The 25,766-nt window shown below is 50.4% G+C and overlaps 1 protein-coding gene across 2 annotated transcripts in view; it reads left to right on the top strand.

The window, feature by feature from the left end:
* Window positions 1-8,233: 8,233 nt before the first annotated feature.
* The window catches only part of LAPTM5 (lysosomal protein transmembrane 5), a 68,646-nt gene continuing 51,113 nt past the window's right edge, over window positions 8,234-25,766 (top strand). The window contains exon 1 of one of the 2 annotated variants that reach the window (XM_088790816.1): window positions 8,234-8,267. In XM_088790816.1, the coding sequence (XP_088646942.1) occupies window positions 8,249-8,267 (19 nt within the window). In that variant the 5' untranslated portion in view covers window positions 8,234-8,248. Of the gene's footprint in view, window positions 8,268-13,313; window positions 13,342-25,766 lie in introns of those variants that run through there. The other variant, XM_088790817.1, reaches the window with a different exon arrangement.

Raw genomic sequence — 25,766 nt, 5'->3', positions numbered from 1 at the left:
GGGGGAGGGCATTCTCTGGGAGAGAATAGTGTGAGCAAAGGCAGGGAGGCGTGAAATAGGGTGCCATGTTCCGGTAGTTTATGGCTGGCCCGTTGAACAGGAAGACAGCCTCCCCTTCTCCTTGCCTCCACCCCCATCCTGGTTCAGAAAGCCTGATTGTCCCCACTTCCCTCCACCCCCTCCAGTTAGGCTCCTGGGATATGGACAAGAAAGGAGCTTGTCTTTCCTGGCTCTGCTGGAGTCCTGCCGCTGAGGTTTCGTTACCATGGCGACGGGCTCCATGGAAACTTGCAGCCTGGCTTTTCCAGGATGGGCCTGGACCCCAGCCCACCTGCTGATGCGCTGTCTCCCGTGGTCTCAGCATCCTGAAGAGATGCCCCAGGGTCACTCCGCTGCCTGAGTCCCCTCCCCTCCACCTTGGCGAGGACAAGAGAGTCCCCAGAGTCAGAGAGGTGGTAATACCAGCATGCAGGGTCCATTGGGTGGCTCCCAGATCCCACATTCAACTTAGGACATGGAGACCTAAGTTCCCTTATATTTAGGCAAATTGGGGGCAAGTCTTGATGGGCCACCACTTGAGGTCTCTCCTGTTTGTCTCTGTATCCTGGTCTGTTCTATTCCCAGGCTGCATTCTCTTCATTCTGTTTTTATCCTGACCCTGCTGGTCTCTGAATTCTGGTCTATTCAACCCACCATCTATACACCGTGGCCCCCACGTGTACCCTGTTTTGGAGAATCAACACACACTATTGGACAGACCTGGGAGGGGGCCCTAGCCATGTGAACCTGAGCAAGTCGCTTCCTCTTTCCAAGCTTTGGATTCCACGTCTCTGAATACAGGCTTTGTAGGGCCGATTATCCATCCAACAAACATGTTGGAAAATATCTGCATCGATTGAGCACTTATTAGTTATTTTGCTTTTCGTGCATTTTTGTGCTAAGAACTGCACTTATCATCTCATTTGCTCCTTATGACAGCTCTATGAGACAGGATTTGGAACTGAAGGCACTGAGGGGAAGAAGGTGCAGGACCTGTCCAAGGCCGCGTAGTGAGCATGTGGCAGAGCAGGAAGGAGAATGCGGGCGCCCCTAACACTGAAGTTGCTCTCTTAACCACTTTATTATTTGGTCAGTTAATTTTTATTGAGCACCTGTTGTGTAGTGACCTGGTTTCTGCCCTATGGAGCATCTCCTGGGGGAGATGGGAAAAAAGGGGAAATAAATATAATATACATTATTATAAGTAGTATGTTGAGAGACAGAGAGGGTAATGGAGGGACGTTCTTCAGACAGAGTGAGTGGTCAGGGAAGATTCTCTGAGTAAGTGACACAAAGGATGAGAGATCTGAATCGTGAGAAGAGCCAGCGATGAGAGGGAGGAGAGACCCAGGCAGGGGCACAGCATGAACAAAGGCCAGGAGGTGGGTATGGGTCTGGTGGGTCTTTGAGGCTGGAAGGGGTCAGAGGAGGTTGGAGGTGGTGAGCGAGGGGGAAGGAGGCCCAGGATGAGCTGGAGAGGGAGGCAGGGGCCAGATCCCACAGGGCCTCGTAAGCCAGATTCAGAATATGGCTTATTCTAAGGGCAGCAGAAACCACTTGAAGGTTCTAAGCGGACCCTTGTGAGGTGGCCATATATATATAAGGAGCAGCTTCCTCTGGCTGCTGTGTGTGGAGTGGGTAAGAGACGGGCAAGGAAGGAGGCCAGAAGGATGTTGCAGTCGTCCAGGTGGAGATGGTGGTGTCTGGCTTGCGATGCTTATGATGGAGAGAGTGGGGCCTGCTGAGCTTGTCATAGTTTGGATGTACATAGACAGATCTTGTTGATGGACTATAAGCATGGCACGAGGAGCAGGAAAGAAAAAAGAACTCTTCATTTCTGCCTTGAGTGACTGGGGGAAGATGGTGTTGCTCACCGAGATGGTGGAGCCCCAGGGTGGTGCTTGGGGCGCAGTGCTGGACCGCAGGCCTTTGGGAGGAGAGCTTTTTGGATATGTTTGTGTTTGAGATGCTCAGGTCTGCAGTTCGGTGGGGAAAAGGTCTGGTGTGCAGATATCAGTTTGGGAGTTGATAGTGTCGACATGGTATGTAAAGCCTTGGGGCTTGAGGAGATCAAAGAAGGAGGAGGGAGGGGAAGACAAGAGGAGATCAGAAAAAGGAGAGGAAGAGAGGAGAGGGAGGAAAAGAGAAGTGAGGAAAGGAGGAAAGAGGAGCGGTAAAGGGAAGGGAGTGGGGGGAGAGGGGGAGGGCTGCCAGAGCCCAGACGCACGTGTGCATTCCTTCTTTCCTGGTGTGTGTCATGTGTCAGGCACTTGGGAGCAGATGGTGGGTCCAACACAGGCCCTGAATCCAGGAGCGCCCAGCCTTGGGAGTGGGGGAATTGGAGGGAAACTGGCCATTAGAACACGTGTGAGGTTTTAGGCCAGGGGTGAGAAGAGAGTGCTGGAGAGGCCAGAGAAGGGGTGGCCATGCTGGACTCGGGGCGGGGAGGGGACAGCTTCCTGGAGAGGCAGCCTGGAGACTGAGACCTGCCAGATGCATTTGCCTGATGATGTGGGAGAGGAGGGGAGAAGAGAGGCGGGGAGGGGGTGCAAAGTGGACAAAGTGAGACTGCAGAGAGATGAAAGTAGCAGACTGGGGCCCCTGCGGTGAAGGGGAGAAGCAGCTGGGAAGTTCTGGCAGCTTCTTCCCTGTTCCCAGCCCCTGTCCTGGGTGAGGCCCTTGCCATGCTGGAGACAGCCTGGGACTGTGTTATAGTTTCGCTGCCTAACCTGGCAGCCACGTGGCCTCTGAGGAAGATGGCACAGATGTGGTCATGTGTGTGTCTTGGCAGGCACATGTGTGGTCTCAGATAATGGCTAGGACAGTGTAGGGCCTCAAATGTCTGACTTGCAGATGCTTAGGAGCTGTGGGCCTTGGGAAGGGAGCGACCAGCCGCTCTGAGCCCCTGGGTCTCACCTGGAAAAGGGTGATAATAACATGTGAAAATGCTTTGCCAGCTCCTAGGTTCTGCCCAAGTGCAAGGAATGATTAGTGCTGCCCAGGCTGCAAAACTCGGTGTGAGGCGGGACCCCAGTTTTGTGGAAAGAGAGATAAAGAGGAGAAAGAGAGAGAGATGGAGACAGAATGAGACAGAGGGAGACACATAAAACAGAGAGACAAAGAGAGACTGTAAACAAGACAGAGAGGGAGAGACAGAGACACAGGAGATACAGAGTGAGCTAGAGGGCAAGAAAGAAAGAGACATGACAGAGATAGAGAGATGGAGGGGGAGAGAGAGAGAGAGAGATTGATTGATTTAGGAGAGATGGAGTGAGGGAAAGAGACAGAGACAGAGTCAGAGAGGGACAAAAAGAGACTTGAGTGCAAAAAAGAGGGAGCTAGAGAGAGGCAGTGGATCCCAAAACAGTAAGTCATTAGGTGTGGGCGGTAAAGATATCAGTGATTTTGACTTTCATAGTTTGCTTGTATTACTTTCTGGTTTTTCTCCATATGTACTTAAATAATGATCTTTTTAAAGAATTTCTAGATGTAAATTGGATTTTAAAAACTTTCGGCAATTTGGAAATCTCTATGAGAAGCTTTACAATTTGCATACAAATTGACCCAGAATTCACTTCTTAGAATTTATTAAAAGGAAATAATCATGGACATGCCAATGATTTGATTACAGGATGATTTTGAAGTTTAGAATAGCAAAATAAGGAAACAACCACATCCCCAAACAAACAAAAAACCCTTTACCTTACACGTACAAAAATAGGTGAATAAATAAATAAGAGACGCTCCATTCATAGAATGGGTTTCTCTGTTAAAATGATGTTGTAGAAAGTAAGTCATTGGTGTGGATACTCATGACATTATGGAAATAAAAAAGCAAGTTTCAAAAAGGTACAATAAAACTCAATTTTGTTAGAAAAAGATATATTTGTACACATGCGTAGAGAAATATCTGGAATTGTTTATCACCAAGGCGCTAACTGTGATGTACTGTGATGTGCTATCACAACAATGAAAGGAATTGAAAATCTTGCCAGTGCATTAAGAACCTTACACAGAGGAGGGCGCCCTCCTGTCTTCTGCTCAGCCCTCAGAGGGAGTGGAGAGCAGCTGCTCACAGTCCACCGAGCGATAATCCAGCATGATTTTTTTTTTTTTTTAAGATTTTATTGGGGAAGGGGAACAGGATTTTATTGGGGAACAGTGTGTACTTCCAGGACTTTTTTCCAAGTCAAGTTGTTGTCCTTTCAGTCTTAGTTGTGGAGGGCGCAGCTCAGCTCCAGGTCCAGTTGCCGTTGTTAGTTGCAGGGGGCAGAGCCCACCATCCCTTGCGGGACTCGAGGAATTGAACTGAACTTTGTGGTTGAGAGCCCACTGGCCCATGTGGGAATCAAACCGGCAGCCTTCGGAGTTAGGAGCATGGAGCTCTAACCGCCTGAGCCACCGGGCCGGCCCAATCCAGCATTATTTTGATGGTTGTAGTTAAATCGCACCTCATCCTTGTCAATTCACACGGATTTATCCAACTTATTTTTCATTTATTTATTTATTTATTTATTTATTTATTTATTTATTTATTTTTGCCTAATCTTCCCACAGAGGCTGCAGCCAGACGTTACCCCTTCAAAAAATAATTTCTCACATTTTTACAGGCTGTGACAGTTTCATTCCCTGGATAGTTGCAAATAGAGGTCTAGCCTATCTTTTTAGATATTAACTCTGGGATTCAGTTAATTACAACCAGGAGGACACTGTAACAGGTGTATCAGGAAGACCTTCTCCAGGTGGGGGTAGCTAAGAGGTGGGCTATAGACTGTGAGATTCAGCCTCTTTGGTTTTTCTATTAAAATTTCACATCATTACAACACCTTACGGAAATTACGCATTTTATTTATCTATACTCATTTCATTTCAAAAAGCATTTGAGGCGGCTCACCAAATTATATATGCATGTAATAGGGTAAAAACAATTGAGGAAACCAGTGTGAAGAAAAGCTAATGACATGAAAATAAAACAAAAAGAGTGAAGTTAGTTAATAAAACACATGCCTCCAGATATGGAATATCTGCTAGATTGGGGTATCAGTGTTGCTCTGATCTTCCCAGTGGCTTATTTTCAGTAATTAATCTGATCTAATATAGAGCAAAATGTAAAGAAATATAAACCTTTGGTATCAACTGTCACCTTTCTCCTAAGCTCAACTGTTACCAACTTCTATGCAAACAAACCTTGGCTTTTCATTTAAATCTCAGGAAAATCGTTCCGTTCTCTCACTTCCACTATTTCCAGTGGAAAGTTGACGACCTGCCCACTCACCACAGAGAGTTGCCCCAGGTGTCTCTCCTGCATCGTGTGTACGAGATGCAATGAAGAGAGAGGCTTCTGTCCTCAAGCTCAGGGGTAAATATCTTCTTGGCAGAAAGGATGGGTTAAAGAGAAGACTTTGAACTTCCCTTCTTCAGTATTTACCAGTGTTTTAACGTTTCATATTCTAGGTCCCAAAACCGGAAAGAGTCTGTTGCAACTCTGGTCCTTATCCAGGTACAGTTTGCCCTAAATGTGGTGAGGATTTTATTCCAAGTGAGATGTTACCGTAGCAACCAACTTACCCACTCACTCAATTAACCTGCTTCCTCTCTGTAATCAATACTCATTAGTGCCAATGATTTCTTTGCTCTGCCTTGCAGTTTTAACCACTCATTCAGGTCAACCTGTTTCTTAAAGGTAACAATCTTTTCTCCCTCTGAACATGGAAACCCATTTGAATCCAACAGAACCCTTCTCCCTTGGGTCTCTGAGGCTGTCATCCTAACTTGGGCTCAGCCAACAAGTACCGGCTGGTGATGTCTGTGGAGTTGGCAATGGAGCCTCCAAGGTAGCTTTTGGCGTTCCAGTGGGTCACTGGGGCCTGCCTTGCCCACAGGGGAACTGGCAAGAAGAAAGATGGCACTTGCCATTTAGAATCAGAGACAGCTCCTGCACACACATGAGGCCCCAAGAGAGAAATACTATTATGTGATGGTTGTTGTAGACTGATAGGGTTTGAGAACAGACAGAAAAAATGATTATTAAAAACCCAGTCTGTACCACTTCCAGCTCTGGTTCTGAGGTTGGGCATGGGGTGGTCGTGGCATAAGTCATATCACGGAGAGATAAAATTCTAGACAACTTTGTTTGCTGCACAGAGTCCAGTGGGGGAGCGAGAGGGGCACAATGGGCATTGGAATGTCTGCTCAGTTTCCTGACCTGTTGCTCCACAGGGGACCTGGAATGGATGGCCCTACTGGGAGCTGGGATGCTAAGGTGTCTCCAGAGGCCAGTCATACAGGAGAGTAAGTTGTTCTAACACAGTGAAGGGAATGTAATTCTGAGCACAGTCCCAAGGAAGGGGAGCCCTGACACCTGGGAAGCAGAGTCTGACGGGGAGAGGCTGAGCAACATAATGGTGTACAGACTTCAGGAAAACCTGCCATGCACACATGCCTCCCATAAGTGGTCTTGCGGGTGGGGCAGATGCGGGTGGGGGTTGCAAAAAAAGGGTTCTGCCTCTGGGCAGTGGGATGCTGACAGGAATAGCACTGCTGATGGCAGATGACCCACAAGTGAAAACATTTAGTTAATTCATTAAAAGCATTGTTCTAGGCACAGGATTTGGCACTGGATGAAGAAGCAAGAGCCCTGTTCCCAAGGGGCTCACATTTTACAGGCAGATAACAGGTTGGGAAATAAACGAATGCGCACTTCAAGTGTGCAGAGGGCTGTGAAGAAAATAAATCAGAGAGACGGTGGGAGGGTGACACCTTTAGATGATGGGGTCTGGGGGGTACCTCTCCAAGGAGCTGATATTGGAGCTGAGAGCCGAAGGCTGAAGGGCCAGCTGGTGAGGAGCCAGGAATGAGTGCTTGAGAAAGAGGAAAGAGGAAGTGTCAAAGCCTGTCCCCAAGCCCCAGAAGCCCTCTGCCTGCTCTGGCCATGCCTTCCTTTTCTCAACCATTTAACCAGCAAGGAACTTTCTTTGCCTGAGTGCCTACACACCTGGCCAGGGCCTGTGACTTCTGTTACAGATCCTCTTAAGTTTCTAGCCCTTAAAAACACTCAACATTATTGGTAATAATAATAAAAATGCAAACAGAACTATGTGATGCCGTTTTCATCTTGGACATTTGGGAGACCAAAAAATAAAACCACAAAAAACATAAAAAACTGGTGAGAGAATCCAGTGAAAACGTGTCTCTTTTATGTTGTAGGGGGGACTGCAAAATGGTAACCCTTTTGAAAGCAACTTGAAAAGATTTATCAAAAGCCATAATAATGTTCATACCTCTGGAACCAATAATCGTATTTGAGGACCAGTCTTGGGAAATAACATAAACTATGGCAAAGATTTGTGCACGAAGATGTTCAGCTGAACGTTGTTTATAAGCAAGGAAAACTGAAAACTGCTTCAGTGTGTGCAAGGACGAGAGAAAGGTTAAGTGTAGTGGATCCACCCATGCTAGGGGGCAACTGTTAGAGCTGATAGAGTGACGGGCCTTGTAGTCAGGGGAATCTTGGTTCAAGTCCTGACTCTTCCAGTTGGTGTTGTGTGACTTTGGGCCGGTTCTTCAACCTCACTGGGCCTCAGTTTCCTCATTGGTAGGACAGGGATATCATTTATCTTCTTCTCCTTCCCCTTCCCCTCCCCCTCCCCCTTCCCCTCCCCCTCCCCTTTCCCCTTCTTTTTCTTCCTTTTTTCATGAGCAGAGAAGAGTCATCTCTATGAGGATTTTTAATAGGCAAAAAATAGAATAACCTCATTAACTGTCTTTGATTCTCAGTGAGGGTGCTGAGGTTTAAAAATGAAGTCAGTGTTCAATGAATGACAGCTGCTCTCCAGCGTGGAGGAAATTTCCAGAAAATGGGTGCCCATCATTTAATAGTGCATGGCCTACAAATCCAGGGACTCTGCAGCGGGAGGCGCAGGGTGACGCACCCGAAGCCTCAGTTGCCTCCACGGTTTAATGGAGCTGATGGCAGCACTTCCTCAGAGCGTTGTGGGGGGAAGATGGAATGCGTATTCCCAACAGTGACTATGGGCAGCGCGGCACAAACAAAAGCTATTATTTTCATTAATCTCATTACTGAACGGCGTCCTTCGCGCTATACTAATTGTGTACTGAGCCTCCGAGGCCTGTGCTGCGTCTTCGTGCTGCAGGGCAGGGCCGTCCGGCACAGAGCGGGCTCCGCAGAGCTGGGGGAGAGAGGAAAAGGATGCGGACGCGTCCCAGGGGTAGGTAATGTTTGAGCGGGGAGGGAAGACGGCTAAGCCCCGGCAAGGGCCCGCGGCCAGCGGGGAGGCGAACCCTCTGAGTTCCCCAACCCGCGTTCCGGCGCTGTGGGCCGGCGCCCAAGTCACTAGTGAAACGTGCGGCAGTGGCTTCCTGGGCGCTCCCTGGGGGGGCCCTTGGGACCCGCCAGGCGCAGCTTAACCTCCACCGGGGCGGCCCGCATGCGGTAGTGGGGTGGAAGTGCTTCCCCCTGCCCCGCCCGCTGCCGAGTCCTCGGATCTACAGGCGCCCTAAGGAGGGGCGAGGAGGTGTCCCAGGGAGGCCCCCAGGCTTTGATTGCGGGTCTCCCCTTTCTGCACCCCGTTAGCTTTGGGCTTGGTCTCTATAATTTACCCATAACTCGATCTCACTCCTAACCTGCGGCTGGGCCTGGGATCAGCCTGTTGGTGTTCTAATCTCAATCCAGCCTCTTACTACCGTGTTTCCCCTAAAACAAGACCTAGTCGGACCATCAGCTCTAATGTGTCTTTTGGAGCAAAAATTCATATAAGACCCGGTCTTATTTCAATGTAATATAAGACCGGGTCTCATATAGTATGATATAGTAAAATATAAGACCGGGTCTTATATCCAGTAGCTGTGTGATTTGGGGGTGGTCGCTTAAGCTATCACAGTTTCCCCCTGTGAATGGGATAATATAGCACCCACATTAGGGTTATTGTGAAATTAAATGTTAGAACAAGTAAAGGACTTAGAACCAGCACACAGTAAGTGCTCAATAAATGCTGTCTGTTGTTACTTGGACTGGCACTTTGATACGTTTAGATTACTTTAAGGGTAAGAACCATTTTGAGAGTGATTTGGGGAAAGGTACTACGTCTGGTGCTGAAAGAAGTGGTTTGAGCCCCTGGTCTGTCATGTAGTATACATGTGAGCTGGGCAAATCATTTCAGCTTTAGGAGCCTCAGCTTCCTCATCTGTAAAATGGGGGAATGTCCATCTTAGATGATTATTATGCAGATCAGTAATAAAACATCAGTGCCCACCTGGGAAGCCTAGCATGGTGCTACCTGCTCTGTGCTGGAAATTTAAGTTAACAATAACCCTACTTAAACCTGCTGGGGTCCCACAGCCAGGAATCCAGGCAGCCAGGGTTGGAAGTGAAGTCCCTCTGGTTCTATGTGGCTTCTTCCAGCAAAGGAGGTAATACCTGTCCGTGTGTTTTGTCAGCTACAGAGCTGGGCAGGTTTTGGGGAAAAGGAGGAGAGCCTGAGCTGACTTCTGTAGTGAGGCAGGGTGGGCAGTGGTTATGAACTTGGCTGAGGGCAGGTCAGACCCAAGTTCTCCTCTCTGCTGCTCAGCACTATGGGTGACCTGGTGTCCTTGGACAGTCACTTGGCATTGAGGCCCGATGTCCTCATCTACAGTGTGGGTGTTGTAGTACTCCCTAATTCACAAGGCAGTTGTGAGGCTCGAATAAGGTGCCTCGTGCCAAACAGCTGGCACAGAGCCCATCTCATAGGAGTGCTTACTAAATGGTAGCTAAGGCAGGGCTTGTTAGTGCTTATGTGTTCCTTTAGCCACCCACTACTAGCTGTGTCGGTCCCTGGAATTTGGACACAACACCCACCCTCCGGGGGTCCCCCATCTTGTAAGGGAGCAAACATGGAAAGCATAAATGGCAAATGTTAGTCCAGTGCCCCGAATGGGAGGTCAGAGGAGGGAGCCACTCCTGATGGTAGGGGGCAGGAAAGGCCTCCCAAACCAGAGGACAGGATATCTTAGCTGTGGCCCACTGGAGACACAAGGAGTTTCTCAGAGAGGCAAGGGGACTAGGTGAGGGCACTCCCAGCAGAAGGCCCAGCGTGGGAAAATGTGTGGCAGTTTCAACCATCAGAACTTGTATGAAGCATTGCTAGAAGGTTCAGCATGATAAGAGCAATGGCAGGCTGGGAGGGGAACTGGGCACATTGTAAAAGGCCTTGATGCCAGCAAGAAGCTTGTATTTTAGCTCATGGAACCTTTGAAAGCTGAGGGTTGAGATGGAGTGAGGGGCCATTAGGTAACTCCACTCTCAACACTAACACTAATACCTAGTCCTCACCTAGAGACCACAACGTGCTCAGTACTGGACATGCTTTATTTAATAATCCTCAGAACAATCTACTGTCTTAGGCCATATGATACCCATTTGAGGCTCAGAGAGGTTAAGGAGGTGGCTCCAGGTCACACAGCCATTAAAAGGTAGGGCTGGGGTTTTGAAGCAGGCTGGCCAGTTACAGTGTCCCCTTCCCTGAACCACTTCCCCTTCCTGCCTCTCTGTATGATCAATCCTGAACACCAGCCCTTCCACGGCCAACTCTGAGAATTACCAGGGTCATGTTTCCCTCCCCTCTGTGCCTGGCCCATTCCTGTTCAGTACCTGTGTACTTTCTCCTAGGCTGACTGACAATGCAGTTATAATGTAGTGCCTTGGCTGCCAGGGTGTGGGGGAGGGGAGCAATTTCTCAGAAATCCAATCAGCTGAGTGAGTGACTCAGTGCTGGCAGCCCCCCTCCCAACCCCTAGCCTCAGATCTTGTCCTTGCTGACTGGGGTCATGGTCACCCCACCCCCACCCCACCCTTCCTCATCCCCTCCTTCCTGGCAGAGGCTTTAGGGGCTTACAGTCTGAACACGGCTCCCCTATCCCCTAACACCTTCCCTCCTCCTTCATGCCCTCTGTCCCACCTCAGGTGTAGCCTTCTCGGTCGCTGCCTCCCATGGTACCCCTGCACCATCCTCCCAGACCTTCACACCTGGATCATTTTTCTCAAAGACAAATTGAATCTTGTCTCTCTCCTGCTTCTGTTGCCCTAGGAGAGGGTCCCAATCCCCCAGACAGGCAAAAAGGTGATTTGTCATCACTTCCCTTTCTAGCTCCGTGTCTCACAACTTCCGCAGACACAGCCAACTCTTCACTGAGCATCTTTTTGTCTCAAAGAGCCTCTGAGCTTCTGTGACTGCTGTTCCCCCGGCCAGGCATGCCCTTCCGCTCTCATCCTTATGGTGAAATCCTATTTATCCTTCAATGGCCCACCTTCTGGGCAGCCTTGTCTGATTTCCCCATGCAGGGCTATGTCCCTCCAGCGCCTTATTCAGGTGGGTATTAGCAGTGATCTTACTGTATTACATTATGTATTTAGCTGTCCCTTCCTCCCATCAGACTGAAAATGCCTCAGTAACATCCAAATAGCTGGCACCACTGAGCTCTTACTATGTGTGGGTACTGTACTACGGCTTTCCTTGCATGATTTACAGTTCTCCCAACAACCCTGGAGGCAGGCGCCACATTCATCCCCATTTTATAGATAAGTAGAAGCACAGACAAGTGGAGTGACTTGCCCAAGGTCATACAGTACTGAAGTGGCACAGGTGGTCTCTCTGCAGAGTAAGCATCTTAACCAGCCCTCTCTGCTGCCTCCTTCTTCCCAGCAGAGCCCAGCACAGATCAGCTGTGCCCAGAGGCTTGTTGAATGAATGAATGAATGAATGAATGAATGAATGAATGAATGAATGAATGGGAGGTCTCCCATGGTTGGGTCTCTAGATCAGTCTTGGGAGGTTCAAGGAAAGAACTAGCATGGAGTGAGCCCCTGAGTGTGCCAGGAGTCATCCTGGCAACGCTGGGACCTTGATACTATTATCTCATTTCAGGAATGAGGAAACTGAGGCTTAGCACCATTAAAGGACCCTCCTAAGCCCAGAGTTGGTTGCAGAGCCAGGGTCTTTGTGATGCACAGCCCAGTTTAGGACAAAGGTCTAGGGACCCATATGTTTCTGATTGGGGCGAGAGGCTCCTTTCATCTCATCAAAGCTCCCCTCCTTGATGAGAATCACAGAAAAACAAACTGACTGGTTATCAGGGGGCCTGAGCAGGGTCATCACATTTTCAGGGTGAGAATCCACCTGAGGCTTGGCCAGGAGAGGCGGGAGGATGGGAGAAGTTGAGTTTAAGTAATGATGAAGAGCTTGGGCTGTGGAAATGAGAGCCCCTGGGTTTCAATCCTGACTATGTTACCTGTTAGCTGTGTGACGTTGGGCAATCATTTAACCTCTGGGAATCTCCCTTTCCTCACCTGTAAAGTGGGAATAATCTGGATCGTATTGGGTTGTGGTGAGCATCACAAGTATTGTATCTAAATTGCTCGGCAAACCATAAGCACTTTGTAAATGTTAGCTTTATTAGTGGGGTCAGAATTAGGCTCTCTGAAATGTGGGTTGGGTTGAGAGTCAGGATAGAATTAGTGAGGAAGTAGCACCAGGGCTGCCCATCTGCTCGGGGCCTGTCCATATTTGTCTGTTTCTTGAGGTCACCCAGCGGACCCTGCTGGGGGCTCTGATTGGGGGTGAGCTCCGAGTCGGTGCTTGGGTAACTGCAGAACAGAGAGTAAAACGGGTTTGAGTTCCAATCCTGCTTCTTCCACTTATTTGCTGGGTGACCTTGGGCAATTTACTTGCCCTCTTTAAGCTTCAGTTTCCCCCTCTGTAACATGGGGGTATCATTACCTGCTCCAAAGGAGTTTGGTAAGGATTTAATAAGATCGTTATACCAGGCCCAAGTGTCCATCCAGTGTCAGTCTTTTAGACTTTAATCGTTTTATTTTTTAAAACGATTTCCTCCCCAGGGATTTTCCACCTCGTGTCATTCATTTTTGGAGAACAACACTGCTGGTAGCTGGCTTTCTTCCATCCACCCCTCCATCCACCAATGTGTCGGTCCTGGTCTAGGGCCAGACCCGCAGTGGGCACTGAGGATCCAGATAAAGCAGCTCCGGGGGAGGTGGTGCCCAGAGGAGTGGTGACAGGCTTCAAGGGGGACTGCATGTGCAAAGGCGCAGAGGCCTGGTCCTGCAGCTGTGTGGAGCTCTATGAAAACTAGAGCAGGTCAGAGGTCCAAGTAAGGACTGTTTCCAGGGTCCTTTTAAGGCTCCAGGGCCTCCAACTCCCGTAAATGAGTCGTGCTCGCCCCCTGCTGGCCTTCCTGCTGACTGCACCTTCGGCTTTGGAGATGGAACCAGCCAAATGTCCATAAAAGGTGGAGTATCTAAACTGGGAGGACCCTTAGAGCTCATCCACCCACGCCTCACCGATGGAGACCGGAGGCCCTGTGTGGGGCAGGGAGCTTGCACTGAGCAGAAATTCGGGTCTTGAATCCAAGACTGGGTTCTGTCAACACCTGGGGTGGGGAGGTGAGCTCCTCCCCAAGGAGGGTCCCCGCAGCTGACCTCCAGTTTGCCGGAGGTAGGGATGTGGGGTGATCTCAGAGAGCAGAGGGGGTTTCAGATTCTCAGCCCCTGCCCCCATCTGGCTGGCTTAGTCGTGGGATTTCCTGTTTTGTCTTGGAGCAGCGTCACTGCAACCTGATAGCTATGAGATGGGAACTTGAGGTGTGTGTGTGTGTGTGTGTGTGTGTGTGTGTGTGTGTGTGTGTGTCTCAAAGGGTGATGATGTTGGTGTCTGTCAGCAGGTGCCCTGAGCTGGTGACATCACTGTACTGATGCTCTGGTCTTCCTTTAAACAGATTTGGAGCCCCCCGGCCCCCCTAACCCTGCGCCCCCGCAAGTCCCCAGGAGCTGCCACCACTGTCTGGGCCTTGGTTCTCTAGCGTAAGGTGGTGGCAGTACAGTAAGGGGACAAGAAAGATTTTTGCTTTTAGAGCCAGGGTAGAAGATAGGGATGGATGTGGGAGCTAGGAGAGGCTTTGTAGCCGATCAGAAGTGGGAAGGGTAGGAGAGTTGAGGGTGCTCCCAGGCTTCTGGCCTCGGTGATGGATTGCCCCCCTCAATGAAATGAGGAGCTTGGGGGGCAGTGCCACAGCCACCTGGTGCCTGGAAGCTCATTGCGTATGGAGAGCACTGTTTCCTCCTGAGTATCTCTTGCTCCCTCCCCAGGGCTGCTGTGTACATGTAAATAAGTGGATGTATGCATGTGGGAGGGTGCGTAGGCCTGTGTGTGTGTGTGTGTATACACGCGCATGTGTACTGTGCGTGTCTATGTCCACGGGCTGGAAGTTTGGTATTACCGGGGTGGGGGCCTTAAGAGCCTTATTGCCCCAGGAAGAGGGCTGTCTGGTCTGAGAAATGACCCTTTGATTCCTACTCTGATTCCACCAAGGCCAGGGGGTTCGGTCTGTCCCCTGACAGGGTGTGTGGAGACAACCTGGCTTAGAGTTCAGATGGGAGTTCCAGGCCTGTCCCCATCATCCCCAGTAGTGTGGCCTCAGGCAAGTCCTTGCCTCTCTCTGCACCTCAGTGTCCTCACCTGACAAATATGGACAGTGAGCTGTAGCTCACTCATCCTTGGGGAGGATGAAAAGAGATATTGCCCCCTCTGGGCCTCAGTTTTCTCATCTGTCAGATGGAGCTAAGTAGAGTGATAGCCCAGCTGGTTTGAGGAGTCATTGAGGTCGTGTGCTTGCATCATGCATGCCAGCAGTTATTGATAATAATGATAGCTGCTACTTATCAAGCAATTATTGTGTGCCAGGGACGCTGTAAGGTCCCCACTTATTTAATTCCTTTTGTTTTCACAATAACCCCTGAGGAAGGAATTATTATCCCATTTTACAGCTGAAGAAACTGAGGCTCAGAGAACTAAGTCACATGTCCAGTGATGACCTTGTCTCCCCAGTAAGGGCTGTAGATGCAGGAGCTTTGGGGCAGTGGCCAGTTTCTCTCATCAGAATCCCACCAGTGCTCAGGAAGCACTCAGAATCTGGCAACTTGAGTCCTAATTCCAGCTCTGCCATTGACTTGCTTTGTGGCCCTGGGTGGGTCTCTGCCTCCTCTAGAGCCCCATTTCCACATCTGCATTGTGAGGGCACTGGACCAAGTCAGGGGGTACAAACTCCAGTGCCCTCAGGGCTGGGCAGGGAACAGGGAAGTACTGGGGTGAGCTGGGCAGCGGCCGCTCAGCTCTGGCTGGTGGTTACTAGATGGGAATGTCGGGCTAGGTTTGCCAAGTGTTTGAACTTTTCAAGAGAAGCAGAAAATTTGGATTTGATGTGAAATCTGATTTTTAAATGTTGGCAGTAATTTAAAAATAAAGGAAAAAAGAAAGACACTGTGTGGGCCAAACAGAGCCCATTTGTGGGCTGCATTTGGGCTGTGGGTGTCACTTTGCAATCCACGGGCTACCCAACATCTAGGGGCCCCTTCCTGTCCTGGGGCCCTTGATAAAAATGACTCACACTGTTGAGTGCTTACTGCATCCAGGCGCATGTGTGGTGTCATTTAACTCCTCCTCACCTCTTCACCGCCCCCCCAGTATTCCTACCATGTAATAATATCCTACTAGGTAATGTTATCATCGCCATATGATAGGTGGGCAACCGAGGCCCAGAAAGGTTAAGTATCCTTTCCAGGGTCACACAGCTAATAAATGGCAGAGCTGCGGGACAAAGCAGGGCCCTCCTGCTGCAAAGTTCACTTGTGTAACCACCATTCCATCCTGCCATGGTGACCCTGTACTCTCTGTCCAGCCTCCTGCCCACCAGGGCTCCCCCATCCTGGCCTCCTGGGGACTCATCCACTCCATAGCCAACCCCAAGGCTTGGCCCAGGATTGTGAGCTAGGCAGGAGGCCCCTCTTCCTCCCGGGGACTCTGGCTTCTCCTCTTCCCAGATCCCCGGGTGCCACAGGCTGTATTAGGGACCTGCTGGCTTGATGAGAAATCTGCTGAAGCAGCACTGTGGCCATGGACTCCTCCAAAAGCCAAGCCACAGAAGTGAGGAAGTGTCTTCTCCTTTTTGGAAATCCTAGCTGGGGTGCTGGCTAGTCCCTGTGTTATCAGAGCAATTGTTGACTTTCCATGTTTCTCCAGCAACTCCTGCTGCAGCTCCCATGGTGCACATATGCTGTGTGTCATATACTCAGGTGGGCACACGGCTCCCTGTGAGTTGCTGGGTGTGAGGGTGAGTTTGCACACACATCTGTATATGAGCCTGGGGGGGCACGTCTGCAGGTGGGCTGCGGTGTCTACTGTGGGGGTGCCTGTCCGTGGGCACTGTCGTCTGGGCAGGCGCTGCCTGAATGGGTGGGTATGCACATGAGTTCATGCCTGTGTCCACACGTGTGTCTGAGTATTTGGGGAAACATATATAAACAACTGTGTGACCATCGCCTGGATCCAGGGGCTCCTTGTGCCTCTTCCCAGTTGACATGCCTGCCCCCCTCTCCCCCAAGGTGACTTATTCCAGCCTCTGTCCCATGCATCAGGACTTGAGTTCTCCTGGAGTTTTGATCTTGATCCTGTTCCAGGTCTGTGAATTCAAGCAGCAGTAGCAACAGGAAGGGTTGTGGTCTGATATTTGGAAGAACTTCCAGGTGGACTTCCCAGGAATGTGGGAGTCAGACCCTCAGGGAAGCTGCATGAATGCCACTTCTGATGATGAAGGTGGGAAACAGTAATTAAAGCAGCAACCATTTATTGAGTATTTACAGGTACTTTAGAGACATGATTTTATTTAAGGGCCACACAACCCTGCAAAGCTGGTGCGGTTGTCCCCACTTTGTGGGTGAAGATACTGAGGCTTAGAGATAGGCAGTGAGACACCCAGGCTCACAGAGCCAGTGCTGGCAGAGTGGAATTTGAATCCACATCTGCCGTCTCCGAAGCCATGTTCTTTTCCTCCCCAGGCCACCTGTTCGGATCATCAGCGACCGCTTGCTGGGGCCGGGAGCTCACTCCAGTGGGCTCTCCTTGGGACACCAATTTGTATCTCAAAGGCCCTCTCCCACCTGGAGTTGGGTATCACCTGCACCCCAAACATTCCCAGCAATTGGAAACAAGGATGGTCTGAGCTGGACAGACTTTTGCAGGTCATCTTGTCCAGAGCCTTTAGCTGATGGCTAGGTGTGGGGGCCCCTTATTGGTGGGGACCTGCCCAGGGTCATACACTGACCTCAGGGCACTTTTGAGTGTAGACTCTGCGACTTGGTTGGTTGGACATTGGTGGAAAGAGCAGGCCTGGTCTCTCTCGGGCATGTGTCGAGGTTGGGGGCCCGCCCCTCCACATGGTCTCTGTTCTCCATGCTGTCCTGCTTTTCAAAGTGGCAGAGCCTGGCGTCTGGAGAGGGAACGCCTGATCTGACTGGCCACACCTGCCGAGTAAGGCCTCGGCTTCCTTCAGTGTTAACTGTAACCAGTGGGCTTTGAGGGGACTTTGATCACATCTTCCCTTCTTACAATCCCTGCTGTACCTGCTGCCACCCAAGCAGGTGGCATGTGGTACTATGAGCCACAGGGGGCTTTGGAGCCATACAGGGCACTGGAGGTCAAATTCTGGCGGTGCCACTTATTTGCTATGTCATCTTGGACAAATTGCTTTGCCTCTCTGAGCCTCAGTTTCTTTGTCTGTAAATGGTGATAATAAGGGAACCTACTTCATAAGAGTATTGTGAGGATTAATAGTAGTAATGATGCTGCTGATGATGGCTGCCCTGTGCTAGGTGCTGTTATCCCATTTAATATTCCCAGCAACATTATGAGGCAATTACTACTATCATTCCCATTCTACAGAGGAGGAAACTGAGGCTCAGAGGGGTTGAACAGTTTGCTCAGGGTCTTCCACTAATAAGTGGTAGTGCCTGGATTCCAGCCCAGGTCTGTCTGACTCCAAAGCCCAGAATGTTTAACCCAGAAGTGTTATTAATGGTTTTTGACAATGGCTCGCCTGGGCCCCAAGCCATCAGAATAGATGCCTGCCATAAATAAACAAGCTGTATGTTCTCCCAGCTCCATCGTATCCATTACACAGTCGACTGTGTTAAATGGGATTAATCCAGGAAATGAGATTACAGATGTCAAGCAGCTGGGAGAACCATGAAGCACTCCACAGCATTGGTTTCCATGTCTCCTTTCTCTGTGGGGAAAAGAAGCCTGTGAATCAGGAGACCTGGGCTTAATCCCGGCTCTGCTGTGAACGACCTTTGGTGAGTATTGGAAAAAAGTTTCCAAGTCATAGATGAACAAGGTCTGAACCTGCTAAGGAGCTGGTGCTCAGTCAGCATCAGTCAGGCCTGTCCCTGTGCTAATTACAGAGGCTTCGCCAAAGCAGAGCCAGGAGGCCTTCAGCTTGGCCACCATTTGTTATCAGTTAAGGGAAGGCATGTTAGGGTCTTAAAGAAACAACTTAAAATCCATTGTACATGTTTAACGTGTATCGCTTGATCATGTTTAAAGCACTCTATCTGGTGAGTTTTGACAGATGCAGACCCAGGGGAGAGCAGCACCAGTCACTCTACCTAACATTTCCATCTCTTCTCAAAGTTTCCTCCTTCCCCTTAGCCACCCGCCCCGCCCTCCTCTCCCATCCTCAGGCAACACTGATGTGTTTTTTGTCACTATAGATCACTTTGCCTTTTCTAGAAGTTTATATAAATGAAACCATACAGTATGTAGACTTTTTGCGTAGCTTCCTTCCAGCATACTCTTTTTTTTTTTAAGATTTTTTTTTTTTTTTTTTTTTTAATTGGGGAGGGGGAACAGGACTTTATTGGGGAACAATGGTCAAATTGTTGTCCTTTCAATCTTAGTTGTGGAGGGTTCTGTTCAGCTTCAAGTTGTTGTTCTTTCAGTCTTAGTTGTGGAGGGCGCAGCTCAGCTCCAGGTCCAGTTGCCATTGCTAGTTGCAGGGGGGCACAGCCCACCATCCCTTGCGGGAGTCGAACCAGCAACCTTGTGGTTGAGAGGACACGCTCCAACCAACTGAGCCTTCCGGGAGCTCAGCGGCAGCTCAGCTCAAGGTGCCGTGTTCAATTTTAGTTGCAGGGGGCAGAGCCCACCATCCCTTGCGGGAGTCGAGGAATTGAACTGGCAACCTTGTGGTTGAGAGCCCATGCTCCAACCAACAACTGAGCCATCCGGGAGGCAGCTCAGCTCAAGGTGCCGTGTTCAATCTTAGTTGCAGGGGGCAGAGCCCACCATCCCTTGCGGGACTCGAGGAATTGAACTGGCAACCTTGTGGTTGAGAGCCCACTGGGCCATGTGGGAATCGAACCGGCAGCCTTCGGAGTTAGGAGCACAGAGCTCTAACCGCCTGAGCCACCGGGCCGGCCTTTTTTAAGATTTTTAATTGGGGAAGGGGAACAGGACTTTTTATTGGGGAACAGTGTGTACTTCCAGGCCTTTCTTCCAAGTCAAGTTGTTGTCCTTTCAGTCTTAAGTGTGGAGGGTGCAGCTCAGCTCCAGGTCCAGTTGCCAATGCTAGTTGCAGGGGACACAGCCCACCATCCCTTACGGGAGTTGAACCAGCAACCTTGTGGTTGAGAGGACGCGCTCCAACCAACTGAGCCATCCGGGAGCTCAGCGGCAGCTCAGTTCAAGGTGCCGTGTTCAATCTTAGTTGCAGGGGGCAGAGCCCACCATCCCTTGCAGGACTCGAGGAATTGAACCGGCAACCTTGTGGTTGAGAGCCCACTGGCCCATGTGGGAATCGAACCGGCAGCCTTCGGAGTTAGGAGCATGGAGCTCCAACCACCTGAGCCACCGGGCCGGCCCTCAGCATATTCTTTTTGAGATTCATCCATATTGCCCTGCATTCTTTTTCATTGCTGAGTAGTCTTCTGTTGTATGGATGTGCCATTTATTTTCCTTATACCTTGGGATGGACATGTGGGTTATTTCAAGTTTTTGACTATTAGAAATAAAGCTGCTACAAGTCTTTGTGTGGACACATATTTTCGTTTCTCTTGGGTGAATACCTAGTAATGGAAGGATTGGGCCGTGGGGACTAGCCTAAGGCGTTGGTTGTATCATTTACACCCCCACCAGCAGGGGAGGAGGATTCCAGTTGCTCCACACCCTCACCAACACTTGGTCTGGTTGGTCTTCCCCCCCCACCCTTTTATCGCTTCCTCGCGCCCCCCACTCCAGTTTAAGCCGTTGTTTCTCCACAGCTCCCTGGCCCATGCTGGTATTATGATCCCCCCTCCCCAATCCGACGGGCCCATAGGGAGTTAGATTTTTGTCCCAAGTTTTAGAAAGAACTTTCTATGTGTCAGAACTGTCCAGTTATGGAATGGATTTCCTGATGGAGTAGCGAGGCCACCACTGCTGGGAGTGGTCCAGCCTGTGAGTGCCTGGTGGAGATGTGTGTACGAGGGATTGCAGCCTCAGGTGGGATTTGGACTAACTTTCTAATGAGCTTCCTCCAGCCTGTGTTTGAAGGGCCGCAAGTGATGAAAGCCCCACTCGTAGCATTACAATGAATGTCTGTGTCTTGCTGGCTCCGACCCCCTCACCTTCTCCTGCAGGAACCCCACATCCTGGGGGAGCTCCTCTCCCCTCTCGGTATGTGGGTGAATTCTCTGCGCACAGGAATTGGGGAAGGCAGCCACCTGCATTGTCCTCTGTCCCCATCTGTCACCCTGTCACTGATGCCTTGACTTCTCTGTCAGGGCCCGTCTCACCCAGTTCTGCCCCCCTTGGCCTCCAGGTTCTCAGTCCTTTCTTACTACAGGAACTTGCTATTTATGGTAAACAAGGGGAAGAATGCTTCTCACAGGGGCAGGGGTCCCCCAGCAGGGCTGCTTGGGCCGACTTATAGGACAGCTCCATCTGCTCACAGTCAGCTCACACTCAGCCTCCTCCTCCTGAGTTTGGTGACTGGGCCACAGCAGGTCCAGGAACCAGCAGGCAGGATGTATCCAGAACCAAGTCTCCCTCCTTCCTGGGACCCCTGCTGCTAAGTCTGGCTTGCCACCCTACCCTCTGTGTTTCCTTATGAAGAGTTTCTCCTCTGGCTCCTGACAGAGTTTCTTGGCTTCCATTTGCTACCTGCCTTTAGTCCACCATTCGTGTCTTATGTATGTCTGAACCTAAGTGTTCTCGGTCCTGCCACCATCGTATGACCTGGTGGTTGCTCCCGGATAACTGGACGCTGACCATTGCTCAACTCCATGTGCTAGATGTGTCCAGTGCCAGCTCTGGCCCCATCAGGTCCTCGGTCACCCAGCAGAAGTAATCAAAAGCAAGTCATTTTATAAAGAAGATTTTCTTTTGGGCTATGTTCATCCCACTTGATTCGCATATTAAAAACCATTGTTATACAATGAATTTTTCCATATGTGTTAGCCATGGAAACCAGGATTCATCCTCCTGGTCTTCGTGCCCTTGTGTGGTCCCCCCTACATGGTATCAGGGTTGGTCTGTATGACCAATGGGCTTGGGAAGAACTGATGTGGTGTCAATTCCTAGAATAGGCTAGAAAAGATAACAGCTTCACTCTTGGTCATTTTCTCTCTGTCTTGGATCATTTGCTCTGGGGAGGCCAGCTGTCCTGTCATGAGCAGCCTGATGGAGAGGCCTGTGTGGGGAGGAACTGTAGCCTCCAGCGAATGGTCACAAGACACCGAAGCCTCCTGCCAGCAGCCATGTGGGTGATCTGAAAGTGGGTCCTGCAGCCAAGGATCCTGTCAAGCCATCAGAAGACTGACACCCTGGTTGACATCTTGACTTCAACTTCATGAGAGACCTTGAGTCAGAACCACCCAGCTAAGCTGCCCCTCCCTTCCTGCCCCTCAGAAACTGTGTGAGATGATGAATGCTGCTTTAAACCCCTGAATGCTGGGGGCAGGTGTTTGTTATGGAGCAGTACGTGACTAATATATGCTGCCTGAGGACCTGGCAGGTTTTGCATCTCCCACTTGTGCTGCTGGCCGTTGAATTCTGGGAAATTCTGACGCTTACACTAGCCCTCCTTTTAATTTGAGCTTCCTAAAGTTTGTGCTTTTTCCAATCCAGTCATCTTAAGTCAATAATCTTTGTAGGAACCATTTTTGAACAGACACAGAACATTCCATTGAGTGGGCCTGTCTTAGTTTATAAAACATTCTCCTCTGGTTGGACATGTAGGTTATTTGGTGGCTTATTTCCATTTTCTCTCTATTATAAACAATGCCATGATGAACATTTTCAGCTCTCAAAGCTTTTCTTTCCACATCTGCAGTCATATCTTCAACAGGTCTTCCCAGAAGTGAGGTGAGTGAGCCAAAGAATAGGGATCTCTTTAAGTGGAAAAATGTCTTGCTAAGTCACTTTCCAGAAAAATGGCACTGACAGTCCTACCAGCAGTAGATGAAATTTTTCATCTTGCTTGCCCTCCCCAGCATTAGGTTTCTCTCACTTGGGGGTGCATCCTCCTGCCATTGATTGGGCCCCTGTGGGCTTGGCTCTGTACCTCATGCTGGGGGACAGGCCCAGATGTCACACTGTTTAGGCAGCAGCCATGTTGTGCCAGCGCCCCTAGGGTCTAGACAAGTCAGGAGAGACCTATGTCATTTCTTTTCTTTAAAATGAAGTGGATTCTAAACACCACTTAAAAATACATTAATAATGGTGTTGGTATATTATTCATCTTGAAGAAGTGACAGATGTTTCCCTCAGCAAAATGCTGAAGTCGGAGAGTGGGTTAGGGAGATTGATTGGTTTCTGTCAAGGGGCTCATTACCTCTCGCCTAGATGACCTCTTTACTGAACCCCTGCCTCCAGCTCCCGCAGCCCCTACCCTAACGCAATCGGTCCCCCACACTGATGTCTAGTTAATTTTGCTGACGTGGTTTTGGAACGTGGGGTGGGTGCTGGGCTTGGAGTGAGGTTCTGGCCTGGATTCTTTCACTGAGATCTCGGGTACGGTGGACATGAGCTTCCGTTTCCCCCTTTTCTTGGATCAGCACACTGATTTTCCTTTGGGGTCCCACGTGGCCCCTGTCTCAGTCCTGGGGTGTCATGTGAGGCTGACACTGCCGCCCTCACCTCACCCCCACTCCAGGGAGAGGCATAGTATACCCAGGCTTGGCCACTGCGAGTTCTGCAGACCTCTGGTTCAGTGATTGGTTCAAGGGGCAGTATGTGTCCTAAGCTGAGGCAGCCGTTGTTTGAGGCCTGGATCCAATTGTACCTGAAGTCCACTCTTCAGCCTTCTAGTTTTGTCCCTCAAATCCTCCTCTTTTCCCTGCTCCTCCTTTTTTTTCTTTTCCAGTCCATATGAATTGGATGCTTGTTACTTGTAAACAAAAGAGTTGTGACTGATACACAGTGTGACCTTGAATAAGTCCTTTCTCTTTGGTGGCTTCAGTTGTCCCATCTGGGAAATGAAAGTGTTGGATTTTCTGAAGTTCTTCCAGCCTGGGAGGTTCAAGTCCCCATCTGAGTTGTGGGGACCCACACATTGGGAGGGTCATAGGTGGACAGATTGGCTCATGTGGACCCTCAGTTGCGGTGAAGCCTTGCCAGGAGAAATCTTGGTGGGCGTGCTTTGCCCAGGCCTCCAAAAGGCTGCCCTGGAGCAAGGGCAGTGGCAGAGCAGGTCTCCCTGTGGGGGTGGGGTGGGGGTGAAGACCCAGGGGCGTATTGGGGTTCCACAGTGTGGAGCCCTCTGACCAGCAATGACATGTGCTGCCCCTGCTCTGTGTCTCTCAGTGGCTCTCAAGTACCTTCCGGATTAAGTCCCATCCTGTTAGGTAGGCAGAAAGCCAGGCTCCACAGAGGGCTTAATAAATATGGAATGAAGGGGTGAATGGACAAATGCCCTTTACGACCAAGCTCTTGCCAATCTCCCCAGCCCTAAACTCTGACCCTCTACCTCCTACCCTCCACTCACCGCCTCTCTAACCACCATGTTCTTTTATGCCTCAGTCGTGGACGTGCTGCTTCCTCTGCCCGGCGCCTCCTCCCACCACCCACCTGGCTCTCACCTCTCCTTCAGCACTTAGCTCATTCATTCACTGCTTCAGCAAGTCTTTCCGGAGCCCCTACTGTGTGCAGGTACGATTCTAGGTGCTAGCAGGGACCCAGACAGGCCTAGTCCTGTTGTCATGGAGCCTATTCCTTGGGGCGGGGGAGCAAATACAGAAGATGTCAGAGGGTGATAAATGCCGTGGAGAAAATTCAGCAGGGCTGAGGTCGCAGTGATGATGGGGACATGATTGTTTCTGTTTCTAATAGAGGACGGCCAGGGAAGGTTACTCTGATCCAGTGACATTTAAGCTAAGCTCCGAACGAGGGGAGGGAGTGAGCCATGCAGATCTGGGAGAAGGGCTGTTCAGGCTCAGGGAGCAGCAAGTGCAGTCTTGAGAGTGGGGAATAAGCTTGGAATGTTCGAGAAATGGTGAGGAGACCCCTGTGCTGGAGTGAGGGGCTGAGGTGGAGGTCAGAGGGTAACATGGAGGCTGGGGGGGCGGCAGCTGTGCAGGACCATGTACGCCACTGAGCGAGGGAGAGGGGGCCAAGGGCAGAAGCGGGGGGGGGGGGGGTTGGAAAGTTCTGGCAAAAATCCAGGGTGGTGGCAACGGGAGAGGTGGAAGTGGTCTGATTCTGCATCTGCTTTGAGGGTGGAGGGGGCAGGATCTGCCCACGTGGGGTGCTGGAGACAAGGAGGGTGAGGATGAACAGAGACGTGGTTGTGCTCCAGGCGGGAGGCTGCAGAGAGCACGTGGCGGGCAGGGAGGCCTGGCATTGGGCTTGGGCATGCTGACTGAGATGCCCATCTCTCAGCCACGTGGAGTCCTGGAAGCAAAGGTGGGCATAGGAATGTGGAGTTCTGGGGAAAGGTTGAGGTGAAAGGGAAGAGTTTGGGCATCGTCAGCAGAAAGAAAGAAGGTGGTTAAAACCAGAAACTGTGTGGGGTCACTGGGGGGGGGAGAAGGGGTACAGGACGTGACCTCCTACATTTGGAGGAGCCACTGGGAAGCAGGAGGAAGCCCTGAGAGAGGCTGTCCCAGAGTCAAAAGAAGACAGGTGTGTTCCCTGTGTCCAGGCGCTGTTCTGTCACATAAACCCAGGGCTGGGGCTCGGCTGTTAGGCCCAGTGACAGGCAGGTAGTCGGTGACTTGGACGAGGGCAGTGGGGACAAAAATCTAGTTGGAGGCTCTAGATCAGGGGTGTCCAAACTTTTTTCAACGTTTTTTACCAAGGGCCATTTGCAGTAAAACACACAAACAGCCGGGCCACTCACTCGAGGTGAAGTACGTATTGCCTCACCTGGTTTATTTAAGTAAACTAAATATATTTTTGGAATTTGCTGCGGGCCAATTAAAAATGGATTGCGGGCCGCAGTTGGCCCAGCGGGCCGCAGTTTTGACACCCCTGCTCTAGAAGAAAAAGGACAGGAAGGATTGGAGGTCTTGTCAGAGAATGGTTGGGGGTCAGGGGTCAGAGAATGTGTCTTTGAGCAAAGCCTGAGTGAGAGGTGGGAACTAGGGATTGGGACGTGGTGGAAGAAAGTTCTACAGGCAGAGGGAACAGCTGGGGCAAAGCCCCCAAGGCAGGAGAGGCTGGGTGCATTTGAGGAGGAGGCAGAGGGTGAGGCTGTGCCTCCAGGCCGCAGCTCAGGCAGAGCTTCCTAAGCCTGGGAGCAGCTGGCTGGCATGTAGTCTAGAGGGTGACGGGAAGCTATGAGAGGATTTTGAGCGCTTTATTTATTTATATTTAAAATGCTCTCTGGCTCCAAGCAGGGAACTT

Source organism: Rhinolophus sinicus, chromosome 14, assembly GCF_057876585.1.
Source record: "Rhinolophus sinicus isolate RSI-liver-muscle chromosome 14, RSI-T2T, whole genome shotgun sequence".
Classification (NCBI taxonomy): Eukaryota; Metazoa; Chordata; class Mammalia; order Chiroptera; family Rhinolophidae; genus Rhinolophus; species Rhinolophus sinicus.
The sequence above is the reverse complement of the archived record's forward strand: the minus strand, read 5'-3'. Positions and strand labels throughout refer to the sequence as shown.